Source organism: Pongo pygmaeus, chromosome 1, assembly GCF_028885625.2.
Source record: "Pongo pygmaeus isolate AG05252 chromosome 1, NHGRI_mPonPyg2-v2.0_pri, whole genome shotgun sequence".
Classification (NCBI taxonomy): domain Eukaryota; kingdom Metazoa; phylum Chordata; class Mammalia; order Primates; family Hominidae; genus Pongo; species Pongo pygmaeus.
Genome location: NC_072373.2, coordinates 11,442,091 through 11,468,199, shown reverse-complemented (window position 1 = coordinate 11,468,199; position 26,109 = coordinate 11,442,091). Strand labels below are relative to the sequence as shown.

At 35.9% G+C, this 26,109-nt stretch overlaps 1 protein-coding gene across 5 annotated transcripts in view; it reads left to right on the top strand.

The window, feature by feature from the left end:
- Positions 1-26,109, top strand: part of RYR2 (ryanodine receptor 2) — a 789,753-nt gene that overhangs the window by 706,206 nt on the left and 57,438 nt on the right. For 4 of the 5 annotated variants that reach the window (XM_054448216.2, XM_054448137.2, XM_054448051.2 and 1 more), the window contains 7 exons: positions 7,194-7,293; positions 8,600-8,679; positions 10,676-10,752; positions 11,856-11,929; positions 21,696-21,776; positions 22,904-22,992; positions 24,407-24,535. In XM_054448216.2, the coding sequence (XP_054304191.1) occupies positions 7,194-7,293; positions 8,600-8,679; positions 10,676-10,752; positions 11,856-11,929; positions 21,696-21,776; positions 22,904-22,992; positions 24,407-24,535 (630 nt within the window). Of the gene's footprint in view, positions 1-7,193; positions 7,294-8,599; positions 8,680-10,675; positions 10,753-11,855; positions 11,930-20,472; positions 20,506-21,695; positions 21,777-22,903; positions 22,993-24,406; positions 24,536-26,109 lie in introns of all 5 variants that reach the window. The other variant, XM_054447981.2, reaches the window with a different exon arrangement.

Sequence of the window (26,109 nt, the reverse complement as noted above, 5' to 3'; positions counted from 1 at the left end):
TCATGTGCACAGTAATTTAACTTCATGTGTTGTCATTTAAAAAATAATCTCAGTTGAAGCTTATACGGGAGCAGATTATGTACAGTAAATGCAAGGCAGCAGACTCATTAAGAGCAGACACTCAGATGGACTTCCTGTGTTTGAATCCCAGCTTGAACTTCTGGCTGTGTGAGCAGAAGCCTCAATTTTTCTATGTATAAAGTGTGGCTAATTATAGTATCTACTTCACAGGGTTGTTATGAGGACTAAATTAGTCAATATATATAAGGCACTGAGAACATTGACTATCACATAACCATCTCTAAATATTTGCTATTATTATTATTATTAATCAATTTCATTTTCTCTGCTGAAAACAAGTCAGGGAAGCCCATGGATAAACTTTTACAGTGTGGTGAACATAAACCACACAACACAGGAGACCTAGATTATCAGCCAGGTGCTGTGTGACCTCAACCTCTCTGTTTCTCAGCTTTCTGTTCTTTGAACAAAGAGCTTTGAACTAGATGTTCTCAGATGTCAAATCCACCCTTAACAGTTGTGTGGTTTGCTATCCAGGCATAAATTCTCTTCATTTTTAAGGGCAATTTTGCAGTTTCTCTAATTGCATAAGTATTGATGAAAGCATGCAAGTTTTTATCACTTTTTATCGTTTGTGGAGGATTGAAAAAGAAAATAAACTCCATGTGTTTTAGAACAGGAATGTGACAACAAAAATGTTTTATAGAAAATAATGTCAGCCAGTGCAGTGGATCATGCCTGTAATCCCAGCACTTTGGGAGGCCGAGGTGGGTGGATCACCTGAGGTCAGGTGTTCAAGACCAGCCCAGGCAACATGGTGAAATCCCATCTCTACTAAAAATACAAAAATTAGCTGGGCATGGTGGCGGGCGCCTGTAATCCCAGCTACTCGGGAGGCCGAGGCACGAGAATCGCTTGAACCCAGGAGGCGGAGGTTGCAGTGAGCCAAGATTGCACCATTGCACTCCAGGCTGGGCAGCAGAGTGAGACTCCGTCTCAAAAAACAAAAAAAGAAAAAAGAAAAGAAAATGTCTTCTGTACATACATATGTATCCCACCTTTTCCTAGTTTAGTATTTAAAGAATCATGGAACTATACATAACACAGTAAGCTGAAGGGAAAAAAAAAAACTATTGAAAGACAAACAGTAGGGCCTTCCAAGAATAGGTTCATCTAGAAACCCATGCCATGGAGTCTTGTCAGTTTGATGTGAATTGTCAGAATATTTGACTCCAAGCTTTCTAGGAGCCAACGTGAAATTACATACATTTAACATAAATTACATGAAATGACATAAATGTAAATTACATCAATATAGGAGCCAACATGAAGTTACATAAATTTAATAATATAATGAACTTTATGTAATTTATATAATATTCATAAATTTCATAAAGTCCATTATAAATATCAATATCATTCAATATAATATGTAATATATAAAACATTGATATTCGGTATATTAAATATAATAATATTTAAAATATAGTCTTCCTGACTGGAAAAAACAAATTTCTAAAGTTAAAATTCAATAGCATTTTTTCCCCTGAGGATGACAAAAAATGTCCTCAACAGTTCAGTTAACATCATTTTTTGACAATTTATACAATAGAGTCCAGTTGTGCAGATGCTACCTGAAGATGGATTAGCATAAAATGGGTACCAAGTATCTGGAAGAATTGAAGAAATACATATGTACCACCTTTCCAGATAGTCTCCAGAAAAATCCTCTTCCCAGCTAGACAGATAATTCTTGGCAGGGGATTTGGGACTGTATTAAATACTTGGAGTACAGCTGTTTCTCAAGAGTTAATCTGGGATAGGGTTAATAATCATTCCTGAAGACCTAGAATTACAGAGACTAGAGCTTCTACAGTTGTGAGTTTTCAAAATTCAAGTAATGAGCTGCTGTGATCCAATCTATGGTCAAAGTTAGTCTGACTTCTCATTTTCCCACTAATTAGTCCAACGCTCTGGCACCCTCATGACCTAACCATAGCTTTGTATTCTTAGTGGTCCCAAGTTTTCTTCTTGTTCTTATTCTCTCTTTTGTCAGGCTATGCTAGGAGAGAAAGAACTGCATAGTACTTGCTTTCTGTATTCAAGGCAGTATTCAGTGCTTTTTAAGGCTTAAACAAATAAGTGGGTAAATGACCGCTGTTTTAAATCAATATTGCATTTAGAGATAAACTATATTCCCTCTAATGATAAGTCAGCTTAACTTTGCTAATTTGATAACTTCTGATTTTAGAGTTTCTCATTCTTTTCTTTCCTTTTTATACCTTGTTAATTAAGCTTTCCGTGGTATAGTGTAAATTGTGTCAACTGAACCCTGAAATAGAAAACTGTTTCAACTTAGTTGAGTTTTATTGCTTTTGCGTAGTTTTAAATTAGTTCTAAATATGCTGAATCTCTGAGAAATAATATTCCACCCAAAATGCAAGTGTATATAATATTGGAAGAATTAAGCTGTAAAGTCACATTACACAGTATATCTAACGTCAAAGCCTCTAGTGCATTAACTGAATTACTTGACGCTGGTTTAGTGTTTCTTTTGTCTCTGTAGATTAGTCAAACTTTGACACCATTTTTACAGAGTGTGAAAGAGACAGCATTAGAAACTTTGCTTATCCTATCAAGAAGTAGAATTCTGGAAGATCATCATACTGTTCGAAAGATCAATAATAAAGAGAGTGGATAATGATGAAAGATCTAAACAAAAAATTAAATGAGCTAAAGCCCACAATTTGATTATTTGTATGTGTATAATTCTGAAGACCTCTTTAAACATGAACTGAAAAACAAACTTTTAGAGCTACTAATTTTGTAGCACTTCGAACAAAAAAGATAACATTTGTAATATTTTAGATTAATTGTGATCGCAAACTATAGGATATCACATCATTTAGTTCTGTCGTTTATTCATGCAAATTTTCTTGAACACGTATTATTTTCAGAGAACTGCACTGGATGTACAGTATGTGTGTACTGGTGTGGTTAAAACAAAGAAAGCCCCCTGTCTTCATGGATCTTTTCTTCTAGGAAACTTCATGTTTGTTTGTTTATTTATTTATTTATTTATTTATTTATTTAGAGGCAAGGTCTTGCTCTGTTGCTCAGGCTGGAGTGCACTGGCACAATCCTGGCCTCAAGTGATTCTCCCACCTGGGCCTACAGGTGCACACCACGAAGCCTGGCTATTTTTAGTTTTTTGTAGAGACAGGGTCTTGCTATTTGCCCAGGCTGGTCTAGAGCTCCTGGGCTCAAGCAATCCTCCCACTTCAGCCTCTCAAAGTGCTGAGGTTACAGGCATGAGCCACCGTGCCTGGCTCATTTATTTAATTAAAAAAAAAGAAAAGAAAATTTAGGAACCACTCGTTTTAAACAAAATTGTAGTCTTAGGATTTTCCCATCACTGTGAGTCAACTCTACAGAAATGTAGCTAATCTACATTTTTCAAGAACTTGAATACAACAGAAAAAAATAATTGAAGTGGAGAAGGTGTCTCTTAACCATACTTTTGACTTTCCTTAGTCTGAGTTGACCTGTTTGTGCTGCAGACCAAATTATTAGTATAATTTCACTCCCTTTCTTCATTGTCCCCATTGTTATCCAATTAAATCTTCTATTTTTCAGTCTTTTTATTTCTTGTAATATTGATATTCAACATCACCTTGTAGGTCATAACTATAAGATGCCAATTAAAAATATTTCATGTTGACTTATGACATTACTAAATTATGGGAAATTTAAGGAGTTTGGTTTCTGGATATTTCTGTTCTCTTATAACTTGCTACCACCTACAGCTTCTGAGGAAAATATTATGAAAACCTTTTCTACACTTGTTGAAGTCGTGGAAATACAAACAAACAAACAAAAGAACACAAAGTAGATGGGCTCATTTTGTATGATGCACAGATGATAGATTTGGTAGATTCAGCCTGTCATTCGCTCAAGTTCTGCCCCAGAGGTCAATGTAGCTGAGGCAGGTCCTTCAGAAACAATGTAAATTTCTTTCCTGTAACCAGGCTACCCTGGTTTAAAATATCTTTTCATCTCCATTACAAAGATAAACTATTAGGTCAGTGGCAAAAACCACAATTACCTTTGCACCAACTTAATATTTTCTCCGTTGACGAGCAAGGGACAATTGTAATTCCCCTTATTTCAATATTTTTTTCCCACATAAGACAAGTTGTTGAAGAACTAAATATAGTTGTTTTTCTTCAAGCCTTTCTACTTGTTTCCCCAAGTATTAAAAGCTTGACACACTCTTAGACAAAAATGAAATAATATTAGCAATGTTATTACAAACTTCAGTTATAAGCAAAAGCAAATCATGATGTAAAATACTTCTGTTCATTACCAGTGATTTGATCATGGGTCTGATACATGACCATATTTGACCTTGAAAAAACCTCCTAACAAGCTTATTACGATATGCACTGATAATTCTTTGTTGCTCTTGGCAATCAGAATGTTTTGCCTAAGGGAAAATTTAAATTCTGGAGCTGCTCTTTTTTTCCTCACCTTACTGTGTAACCTTGAAATAACCTTGAAATAACACAAAGACTAAACTGCAGGTGGTGTTTATTTAAGAGCCTTAGGCAGTTTAAGCAGAAGCTGGTGTGTCGGAGAACTCTATTTTTGAAAAGGTGCTTTCAAGATGTTATTTTCCTGAGTAAGATGCTTATAAAAGATCTATCTACAATTTGTTTAGAAAAACTAATCTGCAGTTTAAAAAATTCTTTTTACATAATTCATCTTAGTATCTGAAAATTTTCTGGTTTAGCTTTCAGAGCTTTATTTTTTTTTAATTTATAATAAACTTTCCCAATGACAGATTAAATTACATGCCCAGAAGCTGTTCTCAAAGGGCAAAGTACTAGAAAGAAATAATATTAAAGAATCCTGAAGGGAGAGCTTCCAATTTCAGTTCAACAAAGAATAAATTCAACAGAGAGGTTGACTTGATCTCTCTTTATGAAATACAGTATTTTTCTGCATCTAGATGAGTATGTCTTTTTGGCTCAATGTTTTGTTTTGTTTTTTTCAAATGACTTTCATCATCTTCCTCAAAACATTGATTATTAAAATTTAGGTGTGATGTAAAAAAAATGAGCGACCTGTCCAGGGAGTTTATTTTTCAACAAGGTAGTCTGAGATCCTGTCTATTTCTTGGTCCTTGTAAGGTTCATACCTCATGTGTTGATTTCAGTTAGGTTACTGGGACCTTACAGGCTACACTGCAAGTTGTTCTGGCAGGTCTTTAACTGATCTTCCCCCTTTTGGAGCACAAATGGCAAATTGTTGTTTTGTTCTGTTTTTTCTCAAGAGTGTGTGGCATGTTGCCATCTTCCATCTTCTGTGAGTTTCCTGATGACTGTCTTTATGTGTTCTATTAGGTCAATAGAAGAACTTCTTCCTGACTCCCTTGCCTCTTTAGTTGATGAAAATGATAGGACAGTTTCATGAGCGAATAATTTCTTATCATTTTCTTACTGAAAAACTCTCTCACAAAAGGAGTTGGTTAAGCTTTAAGCGAAAGTTCCACATAGAGCTCTGGCAATGGGAGGAACATAAAAGATTGTTGGGTCTAAAAGGAAGAATCAAATGTTGCTCATCAGTTTTAAACAACACCTGAAGAGCAGACGAAAGGGTCCTCTTTCAGTTTTTCTGAAACTGTGTTGTAATGACAAAATGGTTTTGTGTGTCTGTGTGGTTCTGTTTCTGTTTTGTTTTTGACTTCACAGGAAGAGGTTTAAACATGAAGGCAAACCTTATAGATGTTAGCATGGCTACATATAAAGCAAAGCTGCCTCTTTTTTTTTCTTTTCTCTGCTTCCATTTAGGCCTATCACATAATTTAAGAAAACATAAAATTTAACCACAGGAGCGCTAACTATAGTGTGACAAAAAAACCCTGATCAATTTTGTTTTCGCAGCACGATATTATCAAAGATTTAAGAAACAAATTTGCCAGCCTCGGCGAGAACTCTCTGGTAACAGCATAAATGTCTGTGTTGGTTGCTTTTGATTTAAAGGTTTCTTTTTTCATTTGTTTGAGCCCATTTCTTTTCCCCCTCCTTTTAGTTCACTTTATTTTTCATATTCTGTAACTAGCAAGCCTTCATTTTTTAAACCTCTTCCATCTTCCAGTGTCTATTTTCTGTATTTTGGATGGAAAGTTTATGGCAGCAAAGCTGTCATTCTGGCTACCTCTGCTGCAGCTCTTCCTGCTCTTAGGTCATATATGTTTTGGCCGTTGTGTTTATGGACATGATACTAATTGACTGTTTCATGTCCCATTGACTAAGCTTCTCTACCACGCCATTTGATGGACTCACTGTCATAGGGCTCTATGCAACTTTCATTCTGCAACTTATACTGCTTAGTTCCTTCTCAATTCTCCAGTGAACTGGATTGCTCAAGTGAATGGTCATACCAGTCTTGAACTTGCTGTGCCTTTATATTTTATTTTTATTTTCTTCTTTATGTTTTCAGTGGTAGCTTAAGTGGAAAAGAATAAACTCCAGCCATTGCTCCAGCAGTACCATGCAGTATCGTTTGTTACCACCAGAGAATACAAAATATAAAGGCACATTGCATCTCTTATTCTTTGGGGGTGACTGGGGAGATCTGTATCATAAATCCACTACTTCGTTGAAGCCTACCTTTTGATTCATATCAGCTTTCAATTTTGCTTAAACTTCAAGACATCTCAGTTAATGTTTTTCTGTGATTCAGTGATACCTTGCAACTCGAGCCATTTGCTGAGCAGTATCAAGTTATGGCCATGGCATGGGAGATTATTCAAAACATAACAAACTTATGCACAAATGTATAAATCAGAAAGTGCAAGTTTCATTGATGAAGTACAGTACTTCAAAACTGTGATACAGGCTTTGAATGAATCAAATCATTAAAATTGAGAAAAAAAAAATCCATGCTGATAAACCAGTACCAAAAGCATATAAAGAAAACTATAAAGGGGGAAAAAAAACAATAGTTGAATATGTTAATAATATTTGTTTAAGAACATCGTTGGTGTTGAAATGGTCCATAATGTTGTCATAGAGCCCATACATGAAGAGATGACTAAAAATATGGTCTGTAGAAATCTGCTGTGCTTACTGATACCCTCAACATAAATGGTTGGGATTTGTGTTCAGGAAAAAGAAATGGAAAAGCAAAAGCTTCTATACCAGCAAGCCCGACTCCACGATCGTGGCGCGGCTGAGATGGTGCTACAGACAATCAGTGCCAGCAAAGGTAAGGTTCCTTGAGTTCCCTTTACAAGTGTCTGTTCTTCCGATTTCCTCGTTGCTCTCAAGGTGCTCCCTCATTTCAATTCCACTGACTCATTTAGTCCTGGGGTTTCTGGTTCATGACCATATCAAGTGCCTATTCACAATTACAAGCTCTCATTGTTTACGGAGACCAATGTTAATTTTTTTTTTCAGAGTCTTACTATACAGATTCATTTTCATTCTGTTCTTTAAGTTTTGGAAACTATGTTATAACTAAACCTTAGCAGACTGATCCTATAAAATGGGGGTGCGTGAGCTTTTTCTTTAAGGCCAGAGAGTCAATATGTTCAGCTTCGAGGGTAATGCAACCTGTCACAGCTCTTCAACTGTGCCATGTTAGCACAAAAGCTGCCAGACACAATAAGTAAACAAACAGGGTGGCTGTGTTCCAGAAAAACTTTATTTACACACACTTTGTTTACACACATAGGTGGCAAGCTGTAATTTTGTTATGTAATTTATGGTATTTTGCCATAGTTTGCTGAGCCTTGATACAAATATGGAGACTTTTAAAGTGACACTTTTTTCACAATTAAGATGCTGTCATATTTCTCAGTAGCCAGCTGTTTCAAGATGATTTTTTGTACATTCAAATTAGCTTCTTTGTGAAAACATTTTAAATATAATTTGTAATGGAATGGAAAAGTAATGGTGGTACATTCTGTTATTAGGTACTCTTGTCCTTAAATAGAAGATTATTTGTATTTCTAGGATAAATAGAGGTGAACAAAGAAAAATGAAATACGATATACTAAATAAAATTTTATTATCCGAATAACTTAAAATTGAGAATAGTCTGCCTAATAAACCAGACTTCAAACATATTAAAATAAAAGTGATACAATGAAAATGATGAAAGTTCTTCATATATAATACTGTTGAGGGAAGAGGGAGAGAAATTTTCTTTAAAGAAACTTTTAAGTAGCTCATACTTATTTTAATGTTTATTAAACACATAATTAATCTTGAATCTTAATAATTTCAGGTCTCAATATTTCAAAATCAGTTGTCTTCCTAGTCTGTTACTTCTATATCTTCTCATGGTTTCAGTTCTTAGATATTATAGAGAATTTATTAGAAATGTTGATGCCAAATATGCATTATTATTATTTTAGTATTTTTTGGAACATAAGTCAGTCTCCCTCTGCCATTAAACAGATTGCCTGGGGGGACATAATAATAATTTTAAAAGTGCAGCATTGGAGGTAGAATAGGTTAATATAGAAGGCAAAATGATATAAGGAACGCTACTTTTTTATATTTCTTAGGTGAAACCGGACCAATGGTAGCAGCTACTCTGAAACTTGGAATTGCTATTTTAAATGGTGGGAACTCCACAGTACAGCAGGTAACAGCTTCCAGTCATTCACATCATGTACTTTTCAGACAAATGGACCATATAGTAAAGAACGATTTGTTGTAAAATGTTTTATTTTCTATGTGCAATATGGCTCAATTTTAGTTTACCACAGTACTGAAGAGAGAGCGAAAGAGGGAAAAAGTAATTATGTGATAGTGTTACAAATCCAAACATAAAATGATGTTAAAATATCTGAAAACATCAAGTGTGGCCTTTTATCATGTCAAATGAATTCTGGTGCTGAGGTATGAACCACTGTCTCACCACGCATTTACCAAACTGTGGCTATCTGGTTATGGAACCTGGCAGGGGTGACCGGCTCGTTCTGTTCCCAGAATAAGTGATTATATAGCTTTGAAAAAAGGAAAAATAAAACACTTAATCTCTCCAAAACATTTATCAAAAAATAATGTCTCTTGCTTATGTTTTACTTAAGAAGACACTCATTACTTAGTATATATATTCAGAAGTCCTTAGATCCAGAGACACTAGTGAGAGATCCTGTAATGTATACTTCTTGTCTATGTGGAACTTGTCTGTTTTCTTTATAACTTCAAATATATATCCCACCATCTCCTTCGATCCTGTAAGCCACATTCCTTTGTTTGAAAAAAAATGATTCAGTGTTTCATTTTTTATTTGACCAAAAGTTATCACACCCCCCTTAAATGGTTGTATGGTTTTGTGTCTATGTGCATATATATGTGTGTCTGTGCGTCTGTGTATCATACATGCACTATGTGTATATTTGCTATTTGTGCATGTGTGTGTATATATATATGCATACGTGCATATACTTTGTGCATATGTATCCTTTACATATTTAGTTTATATTGCCTTCGCTATCTGAAAAAGATTACTACTAAAATTTTGTCTGCTTAGCTGAGCCCTTTTTAGAACAGCATTGATAACAGGAATTGTTCTGCTCTTCCAGATTTGGAGAAAAGCAGTATTCTTATTTCCTTAAACCTTTCAGCATGCTTTCTATCATCTCGTATGTGCTTTTACATTTGAAATCTCTAATACATTTTAACCATGTCAGAAATAGCTGTTTCGTTGTGCCGTGTAACAGTAAGCTCACAAGGCAAAGCATTGCTTTAGCATTTTTTTACATTTATGTTTAACCAAAATTTTGACCATAGATTCTGGATGTCATTCTGAGAACAAAGGAGAACATTTTAGTAGCCAAATGATTCCTATTGTTTTTTCAATTTACAGACTATGGTAATGGAAACTGAATTTCCATCTATAGCATTAGCATATGGCAGTCACAACTCTCAGATTGTAATGCTGTTTGGGGTTTTTTGTTTTGTTTTGTTTTGTTTTTTGAGATGTCACCCAGGCTGGAGTGCAGTGGCACCATCTCTGCTCACTGCAACCTCCGACTGCTGGGTTCAAGCAATTCTCCTGCCTCAGCCTCCCAAGTAGCTGGGACTACAGGCACATGCCACCACGCCCAGCTGATTTTTGTATTTTTTAGTAGAGACGGGGTTTCATTATGTTGGTCAGGCTGGTCTCAAACTCCCGACCTCATGATTTGCCCACCTCAGCCTCCCAAAGTGCCGGGATTACAGGCGTGAGCCACCACGCCCAGCCTGTAATGCTGTTTAATGAAATCACCTTGGTATGGAAACCTGTGAATAACATCTATAGGAATTTTCTTCCCAGTTAACTTGCGCTACAGTATCTGAATCACCAAATTACTTAAAGAGTGACCAGAAGAGAATTAAGAGTAATATTACCCCTGACATTTTTGGTGCTTGTGGTGATGTGTAAGGCAACCAACCCTCTTATTCCAAGTTTGTGTAACTATCTTGCTTTGACACGTGTTCCTACTTCATGATAAAGGTGGCATTAGTCATGTTTGTACGCAGTGAATATTTTCTGTCTATTCTAGAATGGAAAGCCTGTTTTGGTTGTTTATTTATTTAACAAACAATAAGATTTTTGTTCAGTGGCCCTGTGGTTTCTATAATTCCCATAGAAAATGCTTGACTACCTCAAGGAGAAAAAGGATGTGGGCTTCTTTCAGAGCCTGGCCGGCCTGATGCAGTCATGTAGGTAAGGACTCACTTCCTTCTTGGGGGTTCTACTCGGTGGTTGTATTTTTTCAAAGCGTTTGTTTCTTACTCTGACGATAATTACACATAGAAGAATAGTTAATGATTAACAACACTTTAAAGTGGGATCATCGGCAGTGTCTTGTTTTCTATCTTGTTTTAGGGGGTTGGTAATATCATAATTAATAACTTACAGAATGGCAATAATGCCTTAAAATAGCTTTCCCATAGTACTATAATCCCAGAGCTTTAGGAGGAAGAGGTAGGAGGATCCCTTGAGGCCAGCAATTCAAGACCAGCCTGGGTAACAGGGCAAGACTCCATCTCTACAAAAAGATTAAAAAAAAAAAAAAAAAGCTAGGCATGGTGGCAACACACCTGTACCATGGTCCTAGCTACTCAGGAGGCTGAGGTGGGAAGATTTCTTGAGCCCAGAAGTTCGAGGCTGTAGTGAGCTATGATAGCACCACTACTGCAGCCTGAGAGACAGAGTGAGACCCTGTCTCTAATTAAAAAAAAAAAAAAAACCTTTCCCGTGTTTATAGAGGGATCTTGGAGAATTAGTGTATATTCTGCATACTTGAAAATGAGTTGTGTATGCTTTTTTAAAAAAGAAAATTCTATTTAGTTTTATTTAGGAGCTTGTAGGCCATTTCTCATTTTGTGACTAAATGATCACTAACTCATTTGCGGTCATCGTTTTCCATTTTTTTTCAAGATTCAAAATCATTCAGACAGCATTTGACTAAGGAATCTGACACACATTTAATGTAACAAGCTATTCCAACTGCAAAAACATAATTATTAGAATTTTATTTCTGCACATCTGCTAGCTTTGTAATGTACTCCCCATGTTGAAACCCATGAGTGCTTTATGTTTGACTTCCACGTGGATCATTTCAGTGTAGGCCCAGGGGAGACACTAGTCTGCCACTGAGAAAATATGGTTGGTAAGCAATGAATGGAGACATGTTTTCAGTGTACGTTAACATTTGGTTCATATTCCAAGATATGTGATGTTTAGGTGTTTGCTCTCTTGAACAAAGAAAATGTTCTATTAGTCCTCTAAATGTTTTTTTTTTTTTTCCCCCCTTGTTATTATAGCGTCCTTGACCTAAATGCATTTGAGCGACAAAACAAAGCTGAAGGTCTTGGGATGGTGACAGAGGAAGGATCAGGTATTAATGACTTACATTAAAAGGATCACCTGTCTCCCTTCCCTCCCTGAAACGAGTCAATTATCAATTACCTTTCAAGTAGAGAGATACGAAGTTATTTTAAAATTGATGAAATGCTTACATGACTCATTTCAAAGTTCATAGTTGGACACCGGTCACACCCCAAAACCAACCTTCCACGCCAGTCATTAACTCCTTGTGTGCCAGCCCCGTTGCCAGCGGCCTTTCCCATTGCTGGGTTTTCAATAAGGAATAATGGTTGAATGAAGGATCAAGATCCTTTATTAGATAATTTTCTGGGAAATCATAAACCACATAGATGAACCTTTCAAGAACATTTGACTTTCTTTGGCCACTTCAGCAAAGTCGGGCTCTCACATTCTTCTATTTCCTTAGGATAGTAATCCTTTGAGCTCCTTCAGTCTACTCTCATTCCTGTTCTCTCCTCTTCCCTTCCAGCACAGTGATCCTCAAATCCATACATGTTTGCAAGTGTAGATTGATGAAAGAAATTAAAGAGCAGTTATTGTGCTTAAATAATTCTGTGCACAAAAGCAGTGATACACGTGATCTTAGAATTTTTCTCTCTCTAAATAGATGCTGGTATAAACTAGAAAGTTTAGCATACAATGCATTTAAAGCAGAAATAACCTTTGCTGCCCTTTCATTTTAGGAGTATTTATTAAGAAAAAAATCTTCAATAGTTTTTGGCTTGATTTGTTTTTATTCTTTTGTGTTTGATTTTTAAACTAGTTTTACTCAGGGCCCCGTGTGTCTATCTGGTTTTGTTTGTTTTGTGTGGTTTGGATATGTCTTCTTGTCAATTATTAGTTTTGGAACATTGGGTCTTTTATTGGACTAATCTTATTTCAAAAAATAATTTTTTCTCCCATCTGCCATTTGTAGTCTATGTTTATTTCTCTGAAATATTTTAGGATTAACTAATTTATCTATGTATTTTTTGTTCTCACAAATAGGAAAAACAATATTTCTTATTGTATTTTAAAGTTTATTAATACACATTCTGACATTGCTAGCACTATGTGGCTCCTGTGTTTATTTTATTTTCTGCTTGACATTTGGATGTACAAGTCCAGTCAACAAAAATAAGTCATATGGTTACTTAACTGACTTAGCTACCTTCAAGAACAATCACTGACACCATTCTATGACTTCTTAGGTTTTCTGGCCTAAGGTTCTGGACCAGTGCCACTCTAAACCGACTTAGGTTTTCTGGGCCCATCTGCAGAACTTGGAGCCACTGCAGATCTCAGGGCCTATCACCTGCCTACCTCCAACATCTCTCCAAAGTCCTAAGCAATTTTCAGCCAAATCTCTAAAAATGAATGAAGTCTCTGTCCAAAGCCTGACTTCCCTGTCTTGGAATTATAAATCAATTTCATTTTCCCCTGTAGTTATTACCTAATGTTCCAGGGGCTCCTACCACAAATCCATTAGTCATTCTTAGTCGCTGTTCATATCAGCTCCCAAAAGGAATAGCAGCCACTTAGGTTTATTTTCGTTAGCCTCCTTTCCTTCGTCAGGCAGATATGGGTTGGAATAACATTTTCGAGTCCCAAATCAGAAAGAACTTTGTGAGAGTGACCATTCTGATGTGAGAATTCTTCATATCTCTCAAAATGAGATTGATTTAACTTGTGCATTCTTTTTCAACACATAAGAAATTAATTACTCAAACCGATTAACACATTTTGTATTATTTCCTTACAAACAGAAAAACAAAAGCCAAATCTCAACTTTTTTTCTTTTTCCCCATTTCCTTTTCTTTCGACTACTGTAAATGTACTACCCTCCCTTCCTCAGTCATCACTCATGAGCGTGGTAATTATTAAAAATGAACTGTCTTTTGTTTATTTGCTCTTTTATTTGTTGTTAGCTTTGTGTACAGACTTGATAGTGACAATTTCTGTGCATTCTTTTTTGTTGTAGATTGTTTTAACAAGTAGATTATTTAATTTCCATCATTATGCATCCTGTTATTTTTTACATTTACACATCTAGCTTTCCTCCTTTTCTTTCTTGTTTCTATGAGGATTTACAGTTATTAGTATGTCAGATATGAAGGGGCAACAAGCATTGCAATTACGTTTTTGGATTGGTTTTGTTGTTTTTCAGTTAAAAACCTTTCTGGTGGGCTCAGCGTCTGCAACTGTTTTGTCAATGAATGATCCTAGAATGTGTGCCCTAGTCTCCCTTTGGTGTTTCTGTCTTGAACATGCTGTGGCTTTATGGCTGTACTGATTGGTGCACGGGAAATCGGTGACAGATTCCAGGAGGACATGACAAGCTGAGTCTCCTCCTCGCCAGTGTGCTCTGCCAGTTGCCTTCCAAGTATTGGGAGGCCTACTGAGTTTTTCTCTATTCCTTTGAAAATCTGACAGATTACAAATCATTTAACATCAAAACTAATTTTTATTTTTGTGACTGAATTCAAAGAGCAGTAGAAACAATAGCAACTATTTGCTCCTCAAACTAATATACTAGCAAAGATGCCATTAGTAATTCAAAGTAGTTCCTGAAAGACATTCTATGCAATGGAAATAAGGGATGAGATTTTAGATAGTACCTAGGACACCAACAAGGCTTCCAGGATTAAATTGTGCTTTCTGAATACATGCTATTGCCTTAATCAAGAGACCTATTAGGAGCATATGTAAGGGCCACTCATTAGCTCTATTAATATTACAGTATTTTCCAGATTGTTTTAAGAATTCCTATACAGACTCTTTTGGCATGTTTAAACATATCTGTTTTGAGACCACTCTTTTGTTTAAGATTCTATAAAAGTTAAAAAAGCCTACATACACTCATAGGAGAAGAAAAATCAATCATCCCTCTTGGAAGGGATAGAAAAGGCTGAAAAAGCAACATCTGTTAGTGATGTCACTTGCTTCAACACTTGAGGCTCAGAGAGCATGGGCTTAGCACTGAGAAAATAATCTGTTGTATCTGAATCTTCTACATCCTTGCCCACTGTTTTTATTAAGCTAAGTCTCTTCCTAATGACGATAATATGACCATAAATTAGATAGCCATGGAAAATGTATAAGCTTAAATGCATGAACTTTTGATACCCGCAACCCTCCAATGAGGTAGCTATTACCTTGATTTTATAGATAAGGAAGCAGAGTAACAGAAAGGTTTCTTGACTTGTCCAAGGTCACACAGCTAAGCGGCAAGGCTGAGACTGAAATGCAGGCATTCTGCCTCCCACTGTTTAATTTACAGATCCCACGAGCCAAGTCACTTCCCTCCCGTCTTTTCATATTCTTCGGGGGCTTGCTTCATGTCTACCATTGCCTTAGGTAGCATTTTTTCCCCCTTGACTTATTGTTTGTTTATTTAATTCTTTTTGAGATGGAGTGTCACTCTGTTGCCCAGGCTGGAGTGCAGTGGTGCAGTCTCGTCTCACTGCAATCTCCACTTCCCGGGTTCAAGCGATTCTCCTGCCTCAGCCTCCCAAGTAGCTGGGATTACAGGCCTGCCACCACAATTGGCTAATTTTTGTATTTTTAGTAGAGATGGGGTTTCACCATCTTGGCCAGGCTGGTCTTGAACTCCTGACCTCAGGTGACCCACCCACCTCGGCCTCCCAAACTGCAGGGATTACAGGCATGAGCCACCACGCCTGGCTGCCCTTTGACTTATTGTTCTTTGTCCCTTTCCGGGACACAAATCTCTTGCCAAATTTTGCATTTATTGTTAAGTTTCACAATTGCTTTTGAACTTTTTATGGTCACGAATGTTCCTAACCTGGTATTGAGATGCCGTGAGGAACTATGTGTTTCTTTGAGGTTTGTATATACAGATTTCAGATGAATTATTTATACTGTTTTTTTTCTGCTGCCATTATTGTCATGCAAGTTTGACCTCTGTCTCCTTTTTATACTAAGTTTCTCTCATTTCTGCAAAAGCCTGAGCCTCCCAGTTTTTTTTTTTTTTAAGGTTCTTCAGGAAATGTGTTAGTTTGTAATATGCTCAATGTTGTCTGTGCTGTATATTTTATATGTGTTGTTTTTTTTAATGACTTAATCAAATTCAAAAACAAAACCTGTATGAATATTTAAAATGTCATTCCATTCTTGGATTTTTAATTTGCTTTTTTTAATCAGAACCATTAACCCCATTACCAAATCATTATGACATTGAAAGTGCAATTTTTCTGCTTTCAAAATTCTTCTTGGAATATAGCAGAGGATACTGCATTTTTTTTTTCTTTTTTTTTTTTTGATGATGAGGTAGTCCTGGACTTCATAAAAGCAAGACGAAGTTTTGAAGTTGATCTGATTTCTTAAAAATAGTTTGATTTTTTAAAATCCTCACTACAACATTAACTAACAATTAACCTTCCCCACCTTTCTATCTGTATCTGATAATTTGTTTCACTGAGGTTCTTACTGATATATTTATAATCATCTAATCAAATTTATGTGAAGTTGAAGCAACACAAATTGATTAAGCAAAGGGATTGGATTGATCTTTAAGTATTGGTTACCCTAAATTTTTGTTACTCTTTTTATTGCTTAATTATTTATGGGCTACCTTTTCCTCAAGATTTTCCAAATACTTTCACAAGTGTAGCTTAGTATTCTGTGTACCTTATTCTGCCATTCTTGTGGGTAAATTTTCTCTTCAAGGAAAACTTGTGATGTTCGTTCGTGGCACCAAATATGTTTTCTTAACATCCTTGCACAGTTTTTAAACTTTGAAGCGCTCATTTAAATTAGAGTGACTATTATGTGCTAGATGGTGTCCTAGGCATTGGAAACAATTTAGGAGCTCAGTACTGTGTAGACAGACTTGTAAACAAATAACTTCAGAACAATGCTTTATGCATATAAAGGAATTTAGGTGGAAGTACTTAGCTGCTGGGATGTCGCGGGGCTGGGGGAGACATGTAGTCTGAATTAGGAATCGAGCTGGTGGATAAGGAAGGCAAAGACATTCCAATGTGAGGGAACAGCATTTGCAAAGTTCAAGGTACCAAACATGGCAGAGAATGGTGACTAAGCTGTTGTGAAGGAAAATGATCAGACTAGAGGATGGAAACATAGTACCTGGGAGGCCACGTAGGACCTTCTCTGCCCTGCCAAGGAATCTACACTTTATCTGAGGCCATAGAGAGCCATTAAATACCACTTCAGTGATACTATGTGTAGTATTAAATGATCCACCTAGAATTGAATTCCTAACGTTTATTGTTCAAATAATGCTTCTGCTAGACTCCACTAACAGTACAATGTAGATTTCCCATTTCTCAGTCATGCTACTAAATAGAAATTGACTCCTCCAAAGATAGTGACCAGTATTATTATTTCCTGCATGGCACTGGGAGAGCTCTGAGTTATGCCTAATGATAGATTAGAGGGAATTCTTCAGAGTAGACTTTTCAAACAAACAGTTAAAGAAAGAAATCCATCTGTTTACCAGGAAAGTAGGATAATTGGAATGGTGCTTTTGAAAATCACTCATAGGCAACGTTGTGTAAGATAGATAGGTATCAGAGTCTCAAGGCAGGGAGATCCGTAAGGATGCTGATGAACGGAATGGATGAAAAACAGTAGCAATTTCAGTGAGAGTCTTGACAGCTGAGAAGCTTAGGCTTTGGCTATAAGAGAAACAATATGCAATCACATTTGAAAGCAAAGGGATTTTTTTTTTCCACTCCAGCTAGTTTAGTTTGTTTAAGTTAACAGAACGTACTTTAATTCTGTTATCCTTGGGACAAACCTGATTTATTTCACATAGTGGTCATTTTCGTTGCCTTGGCATTGGAAATAGGAATGCATTGTATACACCGCTGTCAGATTGTTAACTAAATTTTAATAAATGCACTCAGTGGAATTTATAGAACAAACAACTGTCATACAACCTACAGAAATTCTGTAACTTAGAAATTTAGGTCATTTGACCTAAGGCTTCACATTTATTTCTTTTGTGCTTTGTAGACTTCAAAGCACTTTTAATTGTCTGAGCCAATTCAATTCTCCCAACAGTCCTATGAAATGAGGAGTTGAGGAGTTTGTTCATCTCTATATCAACATGATTAAACGAAGGCTCAGAACAGTGAACTGACTAACGTCACATATCTAGACATGGTTTTCCTTTGATTCTAAAATTGATGAAAACAAGTACAAGTTCACAATTTAAATAACATATAGTATGTGTAATGATAATTAGTCAAAGATTTTATTAGTTACTGATGGTAACTTTACAACATTTAGAAACTATAGCACACTGAATTCAGAAAGGCCATATAATACTGAAATTATCTGTTTATTTCCTGTATCTTCCATTAGACTGTGAACTTCTTCAGGTTCGAGATTATGTTCACCTCACAAGGTGCCTGCCACAGAAGAGTGAATGTTTATTGAAGTTTACTGGAATCATACTCTTTACCAGTCGATAGCTATATGACATTGGTTATTTAATTTCTCAGTTGTTCACGGAACCACAAAATGGCATTACATTTAGCTAAGTTATAGAATTATAATAAACCTGAATTGAAATGATGTGATAACATATCTAGCACAATGCCTAGCACACTGTAGTCACTAACTAACTAAATATTAACTGTAAACTTACTTATTTTTTAAATTTACTTTTTAATTGAATTGTAATATAATTGAAGCAGTCATACTTAAGCCGCTTAAGCAGCAGTATTAAAACTTCCCACATGGAATAAAATACCTGACTTTTCACTATTTTAAAATATTTTTAGCATTCTTCAGTTTTGGCAAAATGCAGAATCGATCTTAAAGTCCTCTCAAGATCCACAATCAGCATAATTTCCTCTATGGCAGTGGGGTGCTTTTGAGTCAACTTTATAGATTATAGGGGATCCTTTAATGTGGCCAGTCCTATGCTTCATGCCTCACCTTTTACCTGTGCATTATTGTAGATATTGACATGACAGGACCTGATAATGAGAATGTTAGTCTTTTGGAGTCTATTTATCTTAATTCACCAATTGTAGGTAGAACAGTGAACTTTAAAAATGTGTTAACTTTATTAGATCTTTAAAATAGGACTTACCGTTTCACTCGTAGCTTGATTAAACAAAATCTACCTAGATTATTTCCAAGAAAAAAATGTAATTTTGAGAACATTTTAATCCATGAAGATGGTGTTCAGGAGATATAAACACAATTAATAAATTCAAATCGCTTTATTCAGCAGCTTGGCATGATATTTCCATATTTTTTAGTATTATTGCCACTGCACCTAATATATTAACCTTTCCACAATTTACAAAAAATTAACACAGGTTATGAAGAGCCAGGGACGTAGACAGGGTACATGTTATCTTTATTTTATACAAGAGAAAATGAAGATGCAAAGAATGAACTCAGAAGCAGCAACAATATTGAAATACCTCTCCCTTTATTACAGTATTAAAAATCTTAAGCCTCTTATAAAAATGAAACCAAACGGATTTCCTTCACAATATGTACCTTGAGCCCTCAGGCAGCAATTACAAATCATAATTTACCAATGTAAGAGCACTTTCAACTACATGTTGCTCCATTCCGTTATTTGTTATTGATCTTAGTTTCCATCTTACAATGGAATTTCTTTTGCACACATCACAAAATAGACTGCTGATCCTGTACCTTCTGCAGACATAAAGCCATCATCCATCTCTGTTACTCTACCACTTATTCGCAGCATGGGCAATGGCAGCATTTTAATCAGATAGGAGTGTCTTCATTAAGCAACAGTACCCCAGCTTATACCTGGTATCACCTGATGGTAAATGAAGGCCTGACTCGTCCCCTCCCTCAACCCTCCCCTCTTCCCATTGTTCTGCGATGTACGGTGTGTCCTTATATAAGTGAAATTACTTGTACGTGTTTCGGTATACAGTCAAGAAAATACTGTGTGTGTCGACAATAAATAAAACTTCTTTATGATGTTATAAATCAATCATTATGCATTGTGCAGAGCATTTTTAGGTACACAGGTAGATTATATTTATTTCAGTGTTTTTCTGAATACTTTCTAGTAAGTGTTACTTCTTTCACATTGAATATATGAACACTTAAAGTGTGTACATGGTTTATTGAATTGTTTTTTGGAAAAAAAAAAAACATTGCAGATGGGCTCACAGGGAAAGAATCAATAAGCCTATGTAACGAACTCATAGTATTTTGATGTAAATATCACTTTAAAGACTCTTCTGATTAAGGTGACTCATGAAAATGGTACTAAGTATCACCAATGAAGAGTTTAGTTCCTTTATTTGCCTAAAACATTCTCCCTTTTGTTTCCTATCCTATCGTGAATTTAAACACTGAGGAATGGACTTATCAGCCAACTATGGGAGATTCAACGCAACAATGTGCCTATAACAGTCGAACTTGCCACATCTGATTTGCATACTTGGTGATTTTAGCATAGTCACCAAATTTCATATCTTGTGGGCTAACAGGGAAATGAGTACAGTGATTTTATGTACTTTTTTTAATGTTTATATTAGTTTTCAAAATGGTTTTGCTTCCTAACCCTACCATTATATGAAGCCTCTCACTTTGAAAGTCACAGACTGCGGACTGGTAAGTCCATCAGCTCTCTGTCACTGTGATCATTCATAATTTCACTTAAAGTAAACATACGATCATTGCATCGTTTTCTTTCTCAGCCCAAAGTATTTCCATTCTGTAAAAAGTTTTTTTTTTTTTTTTTTTTTTTTAAATATGTAAGTCCATTCATTCACTGGCTTTTTTGTCACTTTGTTTTCTAAACAAATTTAGATTTTGGAGCAGCTGCTCGTAATGTGGAACTGTTTTTTCCCCCCCACGGACACTTTCTGTCTTGAAAATCAGCTTCATTTGTGTGGTGCTGTTCTGTGTTTGTTTCTTTCCTTGTGTTTTTGCTTTCAAAGTAACTTGTGATCCATATACCTTTAAATTGAAATACAAGTAAACTGAGCCCTTCTCTGAGGTTTTCTCCTTGCCCCAAAAATATTTGTTAGTGTTGGATGATGCAGAGAAACTTCTGTAACTAGGGGATGCCTTTCTTTTCACCTTTCTTTATTAGTTTTAGCTCTCACATCACGAGCCACCAAAGTCTGTCTTTTGGTTTCACATTTAGAATTAAGGCTGTTTGCCATTTCCTCCTCCTATGGAAGTAATGCTCAAACCGGTCACATCTCTATATTAGATTTCAGAAATCTTTCCTTTTTTTATTCAGTAGACAACCTGATAACAAAGTTAATTAAAACAAGTTAATCAACAATTTTCTAGTGACTTACGGCTTTCACAAAAATCCATGAATTATTCTTTAATAAAAGAAACTCTTGGCCCTGCTTTTTTGGATACACAGAATGCTTTCCATTGAATCATTTGGTCATAATCCGGGTACAAAGCAAATTTAACACGTGTGAGAGATGCGGAAAAAGGTCCCTTCTATGTAAACCTTGCCAAATACAAGAACATAAAGAAAGAAAAAAGCAAAGTTTAAGACTTTAGGTCATTTGTAAAATGTTGCCAAACCCATGCTGCTACTTTTAACAGAGAAGTCTGAGTTTTAAAATTCAAACGTTCTTTTCTTACAAAGAAAAAGTGCCTCTATCTGCAAAGCGCATGATCTTATGAGCTTCAGATAGAAAAGTGGCTATGACTTGTGACTGTTTTTGGTTCAGAACAATGCTAGATCAACATGCAAGTTGTACGGAGGTGGGGACAGAAAGGGAGGGACAGGCTGGGGTGGTTGGTAATGTTTGATCCCTCTGGACTTCCCGCAGGAGAAAAGGTTCTGCAGGACGATGAGTTCACCTGTGACCTCTTCCGATTCCTGCAACTACTCTGTGAGGGACACAGCTCAGGTTTGTGAGTCCCCAGAACTTCTGATGCTACTAAGGCATAAATAATGTTTTCAAGCCAGTAATAACAAGAGCCTGTTAGTTCCAATTATGCATCATTCTAGAGACAACAAATAATTCTAGAGCATGACTCTGCATTGGGCACTGGGACGTTTTATATATTGCTTCCCTGCTTTCACAGTCCTCGGATAGCCATTTCACTTGAGTCTTATCAATAGTTTTGATGTTAGGGAAGACACATGAGGCTGGGCGTGGTGGCTCACCTGTAATCCCAACACTTTGGGAGGCCGAGGTGGGAGGATTGCTTGAACCTAGGAGTCCAGTATCAGCCTAGGAAACGTAGCGAGACCCCCATCTCTACAAAAAATTTAAAAAATTATCCAGACATGGTGGTACGTCCTCGTAGTCCCAACTACTTGGGAGGCTGGGACAGGAGGATTGCTTGAGGCCAGGAGTTTGAGGCTGCAGTGAGCTGTGATTGCCCCACTGCACTGGAGCTTAGGCAACACAGCAAGATCCTGTCTCTCAATAAAAAAAAAAAAAGACAGATGATTTATGAAAAACATATAAATAGATAGTTATAGAGTAATATAGAGCATTATTTCTTTTGCACCACTTCTCTTTACCTTGAGTGTATACATACTTCATTGTACTAGTTAACATAATGTATCTCCATTACTTGTTTACACATCTAACTCTCTACCAGGCTTGTGCACCCCTGAAGGCAGGAACTCTATCTTAATTTTATCTTGGCTGACCCCAGCACTTTGCACAGTACTGAGGAACAAGTGATTAATGAATAAATAATTTCCTTCTTATAGCCTCAAGGATAGCAACTTTTCAGTCATTCATTTGCCCAGAGCTCTAGAAATAGGAATAATGAAACTGATATTAGCAACATCTGAGACAAAAAATTGAATATTGATCATCTCTGGAGCACCCAGATACACTTTTGGGGTGATCACTTTTTATGGAAAATATAAATTATTTTCATTTTAAAACTATTAGATAAAAACACTGCACTAACCTACAATGATTTTGCCGTAGAAAACATTTGCTTTTGGAGTTCTTAGAATAACTCAACTTGAACTTCTGAGCAAGCATTAATAACATTTTTTTATCTTGCATAGATTTTCAGAATTATCTGAGAACTCAGACTGGCAATAATACAACTGTCAACATAATTATCTCCACTGTAGACTACCTACTGAGAGTTCAGGTATGTTGCTTTCCATATTTGTAACAAATTAAAAGGGTTGGTATGTTGAAGCAATATGGCAGAGTTTTAATGTGTTTTGGTTTATAACTAGAAAAGAGTTTTTGAGATAGTTTATCTCTGATCACAGTCTCTCAGCAATTCTTAGAGCAAAACAGCCGCTGTTATCTTATCTCTGCCTCTGATCCTGCCTCCTACTTTTGCTCCTTATTTTATTTCTGTAAGTAGAGACTTTTTTGCCTCTGTTTTTTTTAGCTTGATGGTATTTTAAAGTCATTTTCATTTTATAAAGCACTTTTATACTCTGCTCCTTCTTCTACAGTTGTTAGACAAATTGGGGAAGAATATTTGGAACATTCGTAGGAATAGGAAAGAAAGGCTTTGCAACTACTACCGTACACTTAAATTTGATAGTCTAAGGTCAGTTCTTTTCAGCTGTCCTAATATTTGCATAAATTTTCACACCACATTGCTTAAAAATCTCTGATATTGTAATTATATTTGAGAACGTTAATCAAACTGAATTGAAGATGTAGGCCTCTTAAATAATGAGAGCCCTGTACAACTTTTTCCCCCTCATTTTATTTATAAGCTAAACCAGGCACAGTATTTTTAAAACTATAAATGCAGACTTTCAGCTTATTCCTTAATCTTTGTGTAAAATCACAACTTTTTCTTTCTAACTGAAAGCTTAATGTGGTGGGGGAAGGTGCATTTTGAAGTCAGTACACCAAGAAGCGTTGCTGAAAACACATTTGTCATTTTAAAAATTGTCTGAAAACCCAAATGTAGTTCACAGCTCAACTAAATTGGATTATTTACTTATCCAACCAAATTATCTTTAAAATGTTTGTTATTGTTAAATACATCTGGTTTATAGAGATTGATCTTATTTAGATATTGGTTTACAATTGTTAGTATTTACAAGCAATCCAACCAGTTTCCTCAGGGACAGACACAAAAGCCATGGATATCAGCGAGTTCTCACTGATGCAATGTTATTAGCTTTGTTGGAGAAAATGGAAGCCAGATGTCGGTACCCCAAAAAAGATTGTTCCATGATTCATCTATTTTCTGTGCTCACATAGTAAACATCTAATTTTGCTCATGCATAAATACGCTCCAGTCTTAATGAATTCTTATGTTTATGAAGTTCAAGGTTATCAGACAGTAATTTTTAAAGTTAAGTTTTCTTCTTCTTGTCTTCTCTTCAGTTGTTAGCTATATCTAAGAAGGAGGTTCCCATATTGTATGTTTAGGAAAGTCATTGAAGAATGATATTTACTTCACAGATATTTTTGTTTGCTACCATATCTATTATTTAAAATACTTCTCAGGCATAAAGTCCAAGACTGGTTAGTCAATGGCAACTTTAGAATGTGACTTGATAATAAATAATATCATCTCTATTTCCCAGGAATCAATTAGTGACTTTTATTGGTATTACTCTGGGAAAGATGTTATTGATGAACAAGGACAACGGAATTTCTCCAAAGCTATCCAAGTGGCAAAACAAGTCTTTAACACTCTTACAGAGTATATTCAGGTAAACATTTAAACACGGCTGCTATCTGTAGCACTGAATTCCATAGAAAAACGCAGTATGTCTAGAGTAGTTTCCATATCTCCTATTGACCCCTTTCTGAGTTTCTTTGCAAATCGCTACAATTAAAATATTAGGTTGAGATGTGAATTTATATGGAATGAAATTGCTTCACCACTTGGCAGGTTGAGATACGATTAACTCCTTAGAGGCATGGACTGTGATGTTAGCTCTATTGTACCTCCAGGGCCTGGTATATACATTAAGCATTTAGTAAATATTAAGGAAGGAAGGGAGAGCAGGCACAACATTAAACCATTCTTTCTGGTATTCCACTAAAAGTGGGAAGAAGTTTCATAGAAACTTAAGAAAGAGAAGAGTGTTTGAAAACATCGCATATGTATATTATAGATAAAATTCCAAATAGCTGATAGCATATTCTTTTCTTTTTTTACAGTCGATTTGTTTTATGTTCTCCTTGGACTAAGCTTCTAGCCTTAACTTCAGATTTTTTTTTTAAGATTTTATAAAATTCTGGATTTTTCTTCAATCAGCAAAACTTTGCTGATGACCAGTCATCTTTCCTTTCTGCCTTGTCTCAGTGGACATGTTACCTTGAATCATTCACTATGTTTGACGTGCCCCATGATAAGGATAAAACAGGAGGGAGAAACTTATAATTGGCTTTGTGAGACTAAACATAAGCTTGTGGGGAGAAGAAAGGTTAAGTTAAAAATAAATTGTATCCCAGGAGCATAACAGTTACAGCAGTTTGAGTAAATAAATGACTCATGGCCAAGTACAGCCAACCAAGAGTAAGTGCTGTAGAGGTAGGAAGACCTCCTCCAGGCTCACTCGCCTCTGCATTCAGTCCCTTGGAAGCATGGCACTTTTTCTATTTTTTGCCTTGGTGGGGAAGAGGAACCTTATTTCAGCATTTCCAGATGGAAAAGTCACACTTGATAATTCTAATAATGTTTCCTTTAAAATCAAAGTGAAAGCTTAAGTCAGTTTTGGTCTACTCACAGTCTTCCTTACCTCTCCTGGCTTCCATTATTGCCTTAGTATTCTCATGCATGCCTAGAATGATACCAGCACAACAACATTCATGTGTCACATCCTGAATAAATCACAGGATTGACTGATGGCATTAGCAAGCCACTGTGGATTTTGCAGAAATGGGAATCAGGATGATTTCTACAATATATTCCAAATGAAACATAACCACCATTTCAGCTAAGAGTAGGCATTTCTTGGTTCCTAAAATAATTGAGATTCCTGAATGTATCGAAAGCTAGAAGCATCCATTGAGCTCTTACTATATGCAAAACTCTTTATTAGGTGTTGTCATAGAACACAGATTTCTATGCGAATGTTCAAAGGCTATTGGATAAAGTCACATGGCTTATTGTGCTTGGTTCAATAAGAACCAAAAAAAACCCACAAAAAACAGAAGTAACAAGCAACTTCTCTTGTTACTTATTTTTTATATGACATATTTTAAAATAACAATCATATCGGAAATATGTATTTTGGAATAATTTTAGGTATTCAGAAAAGTTGCAAAGGTAGCACAG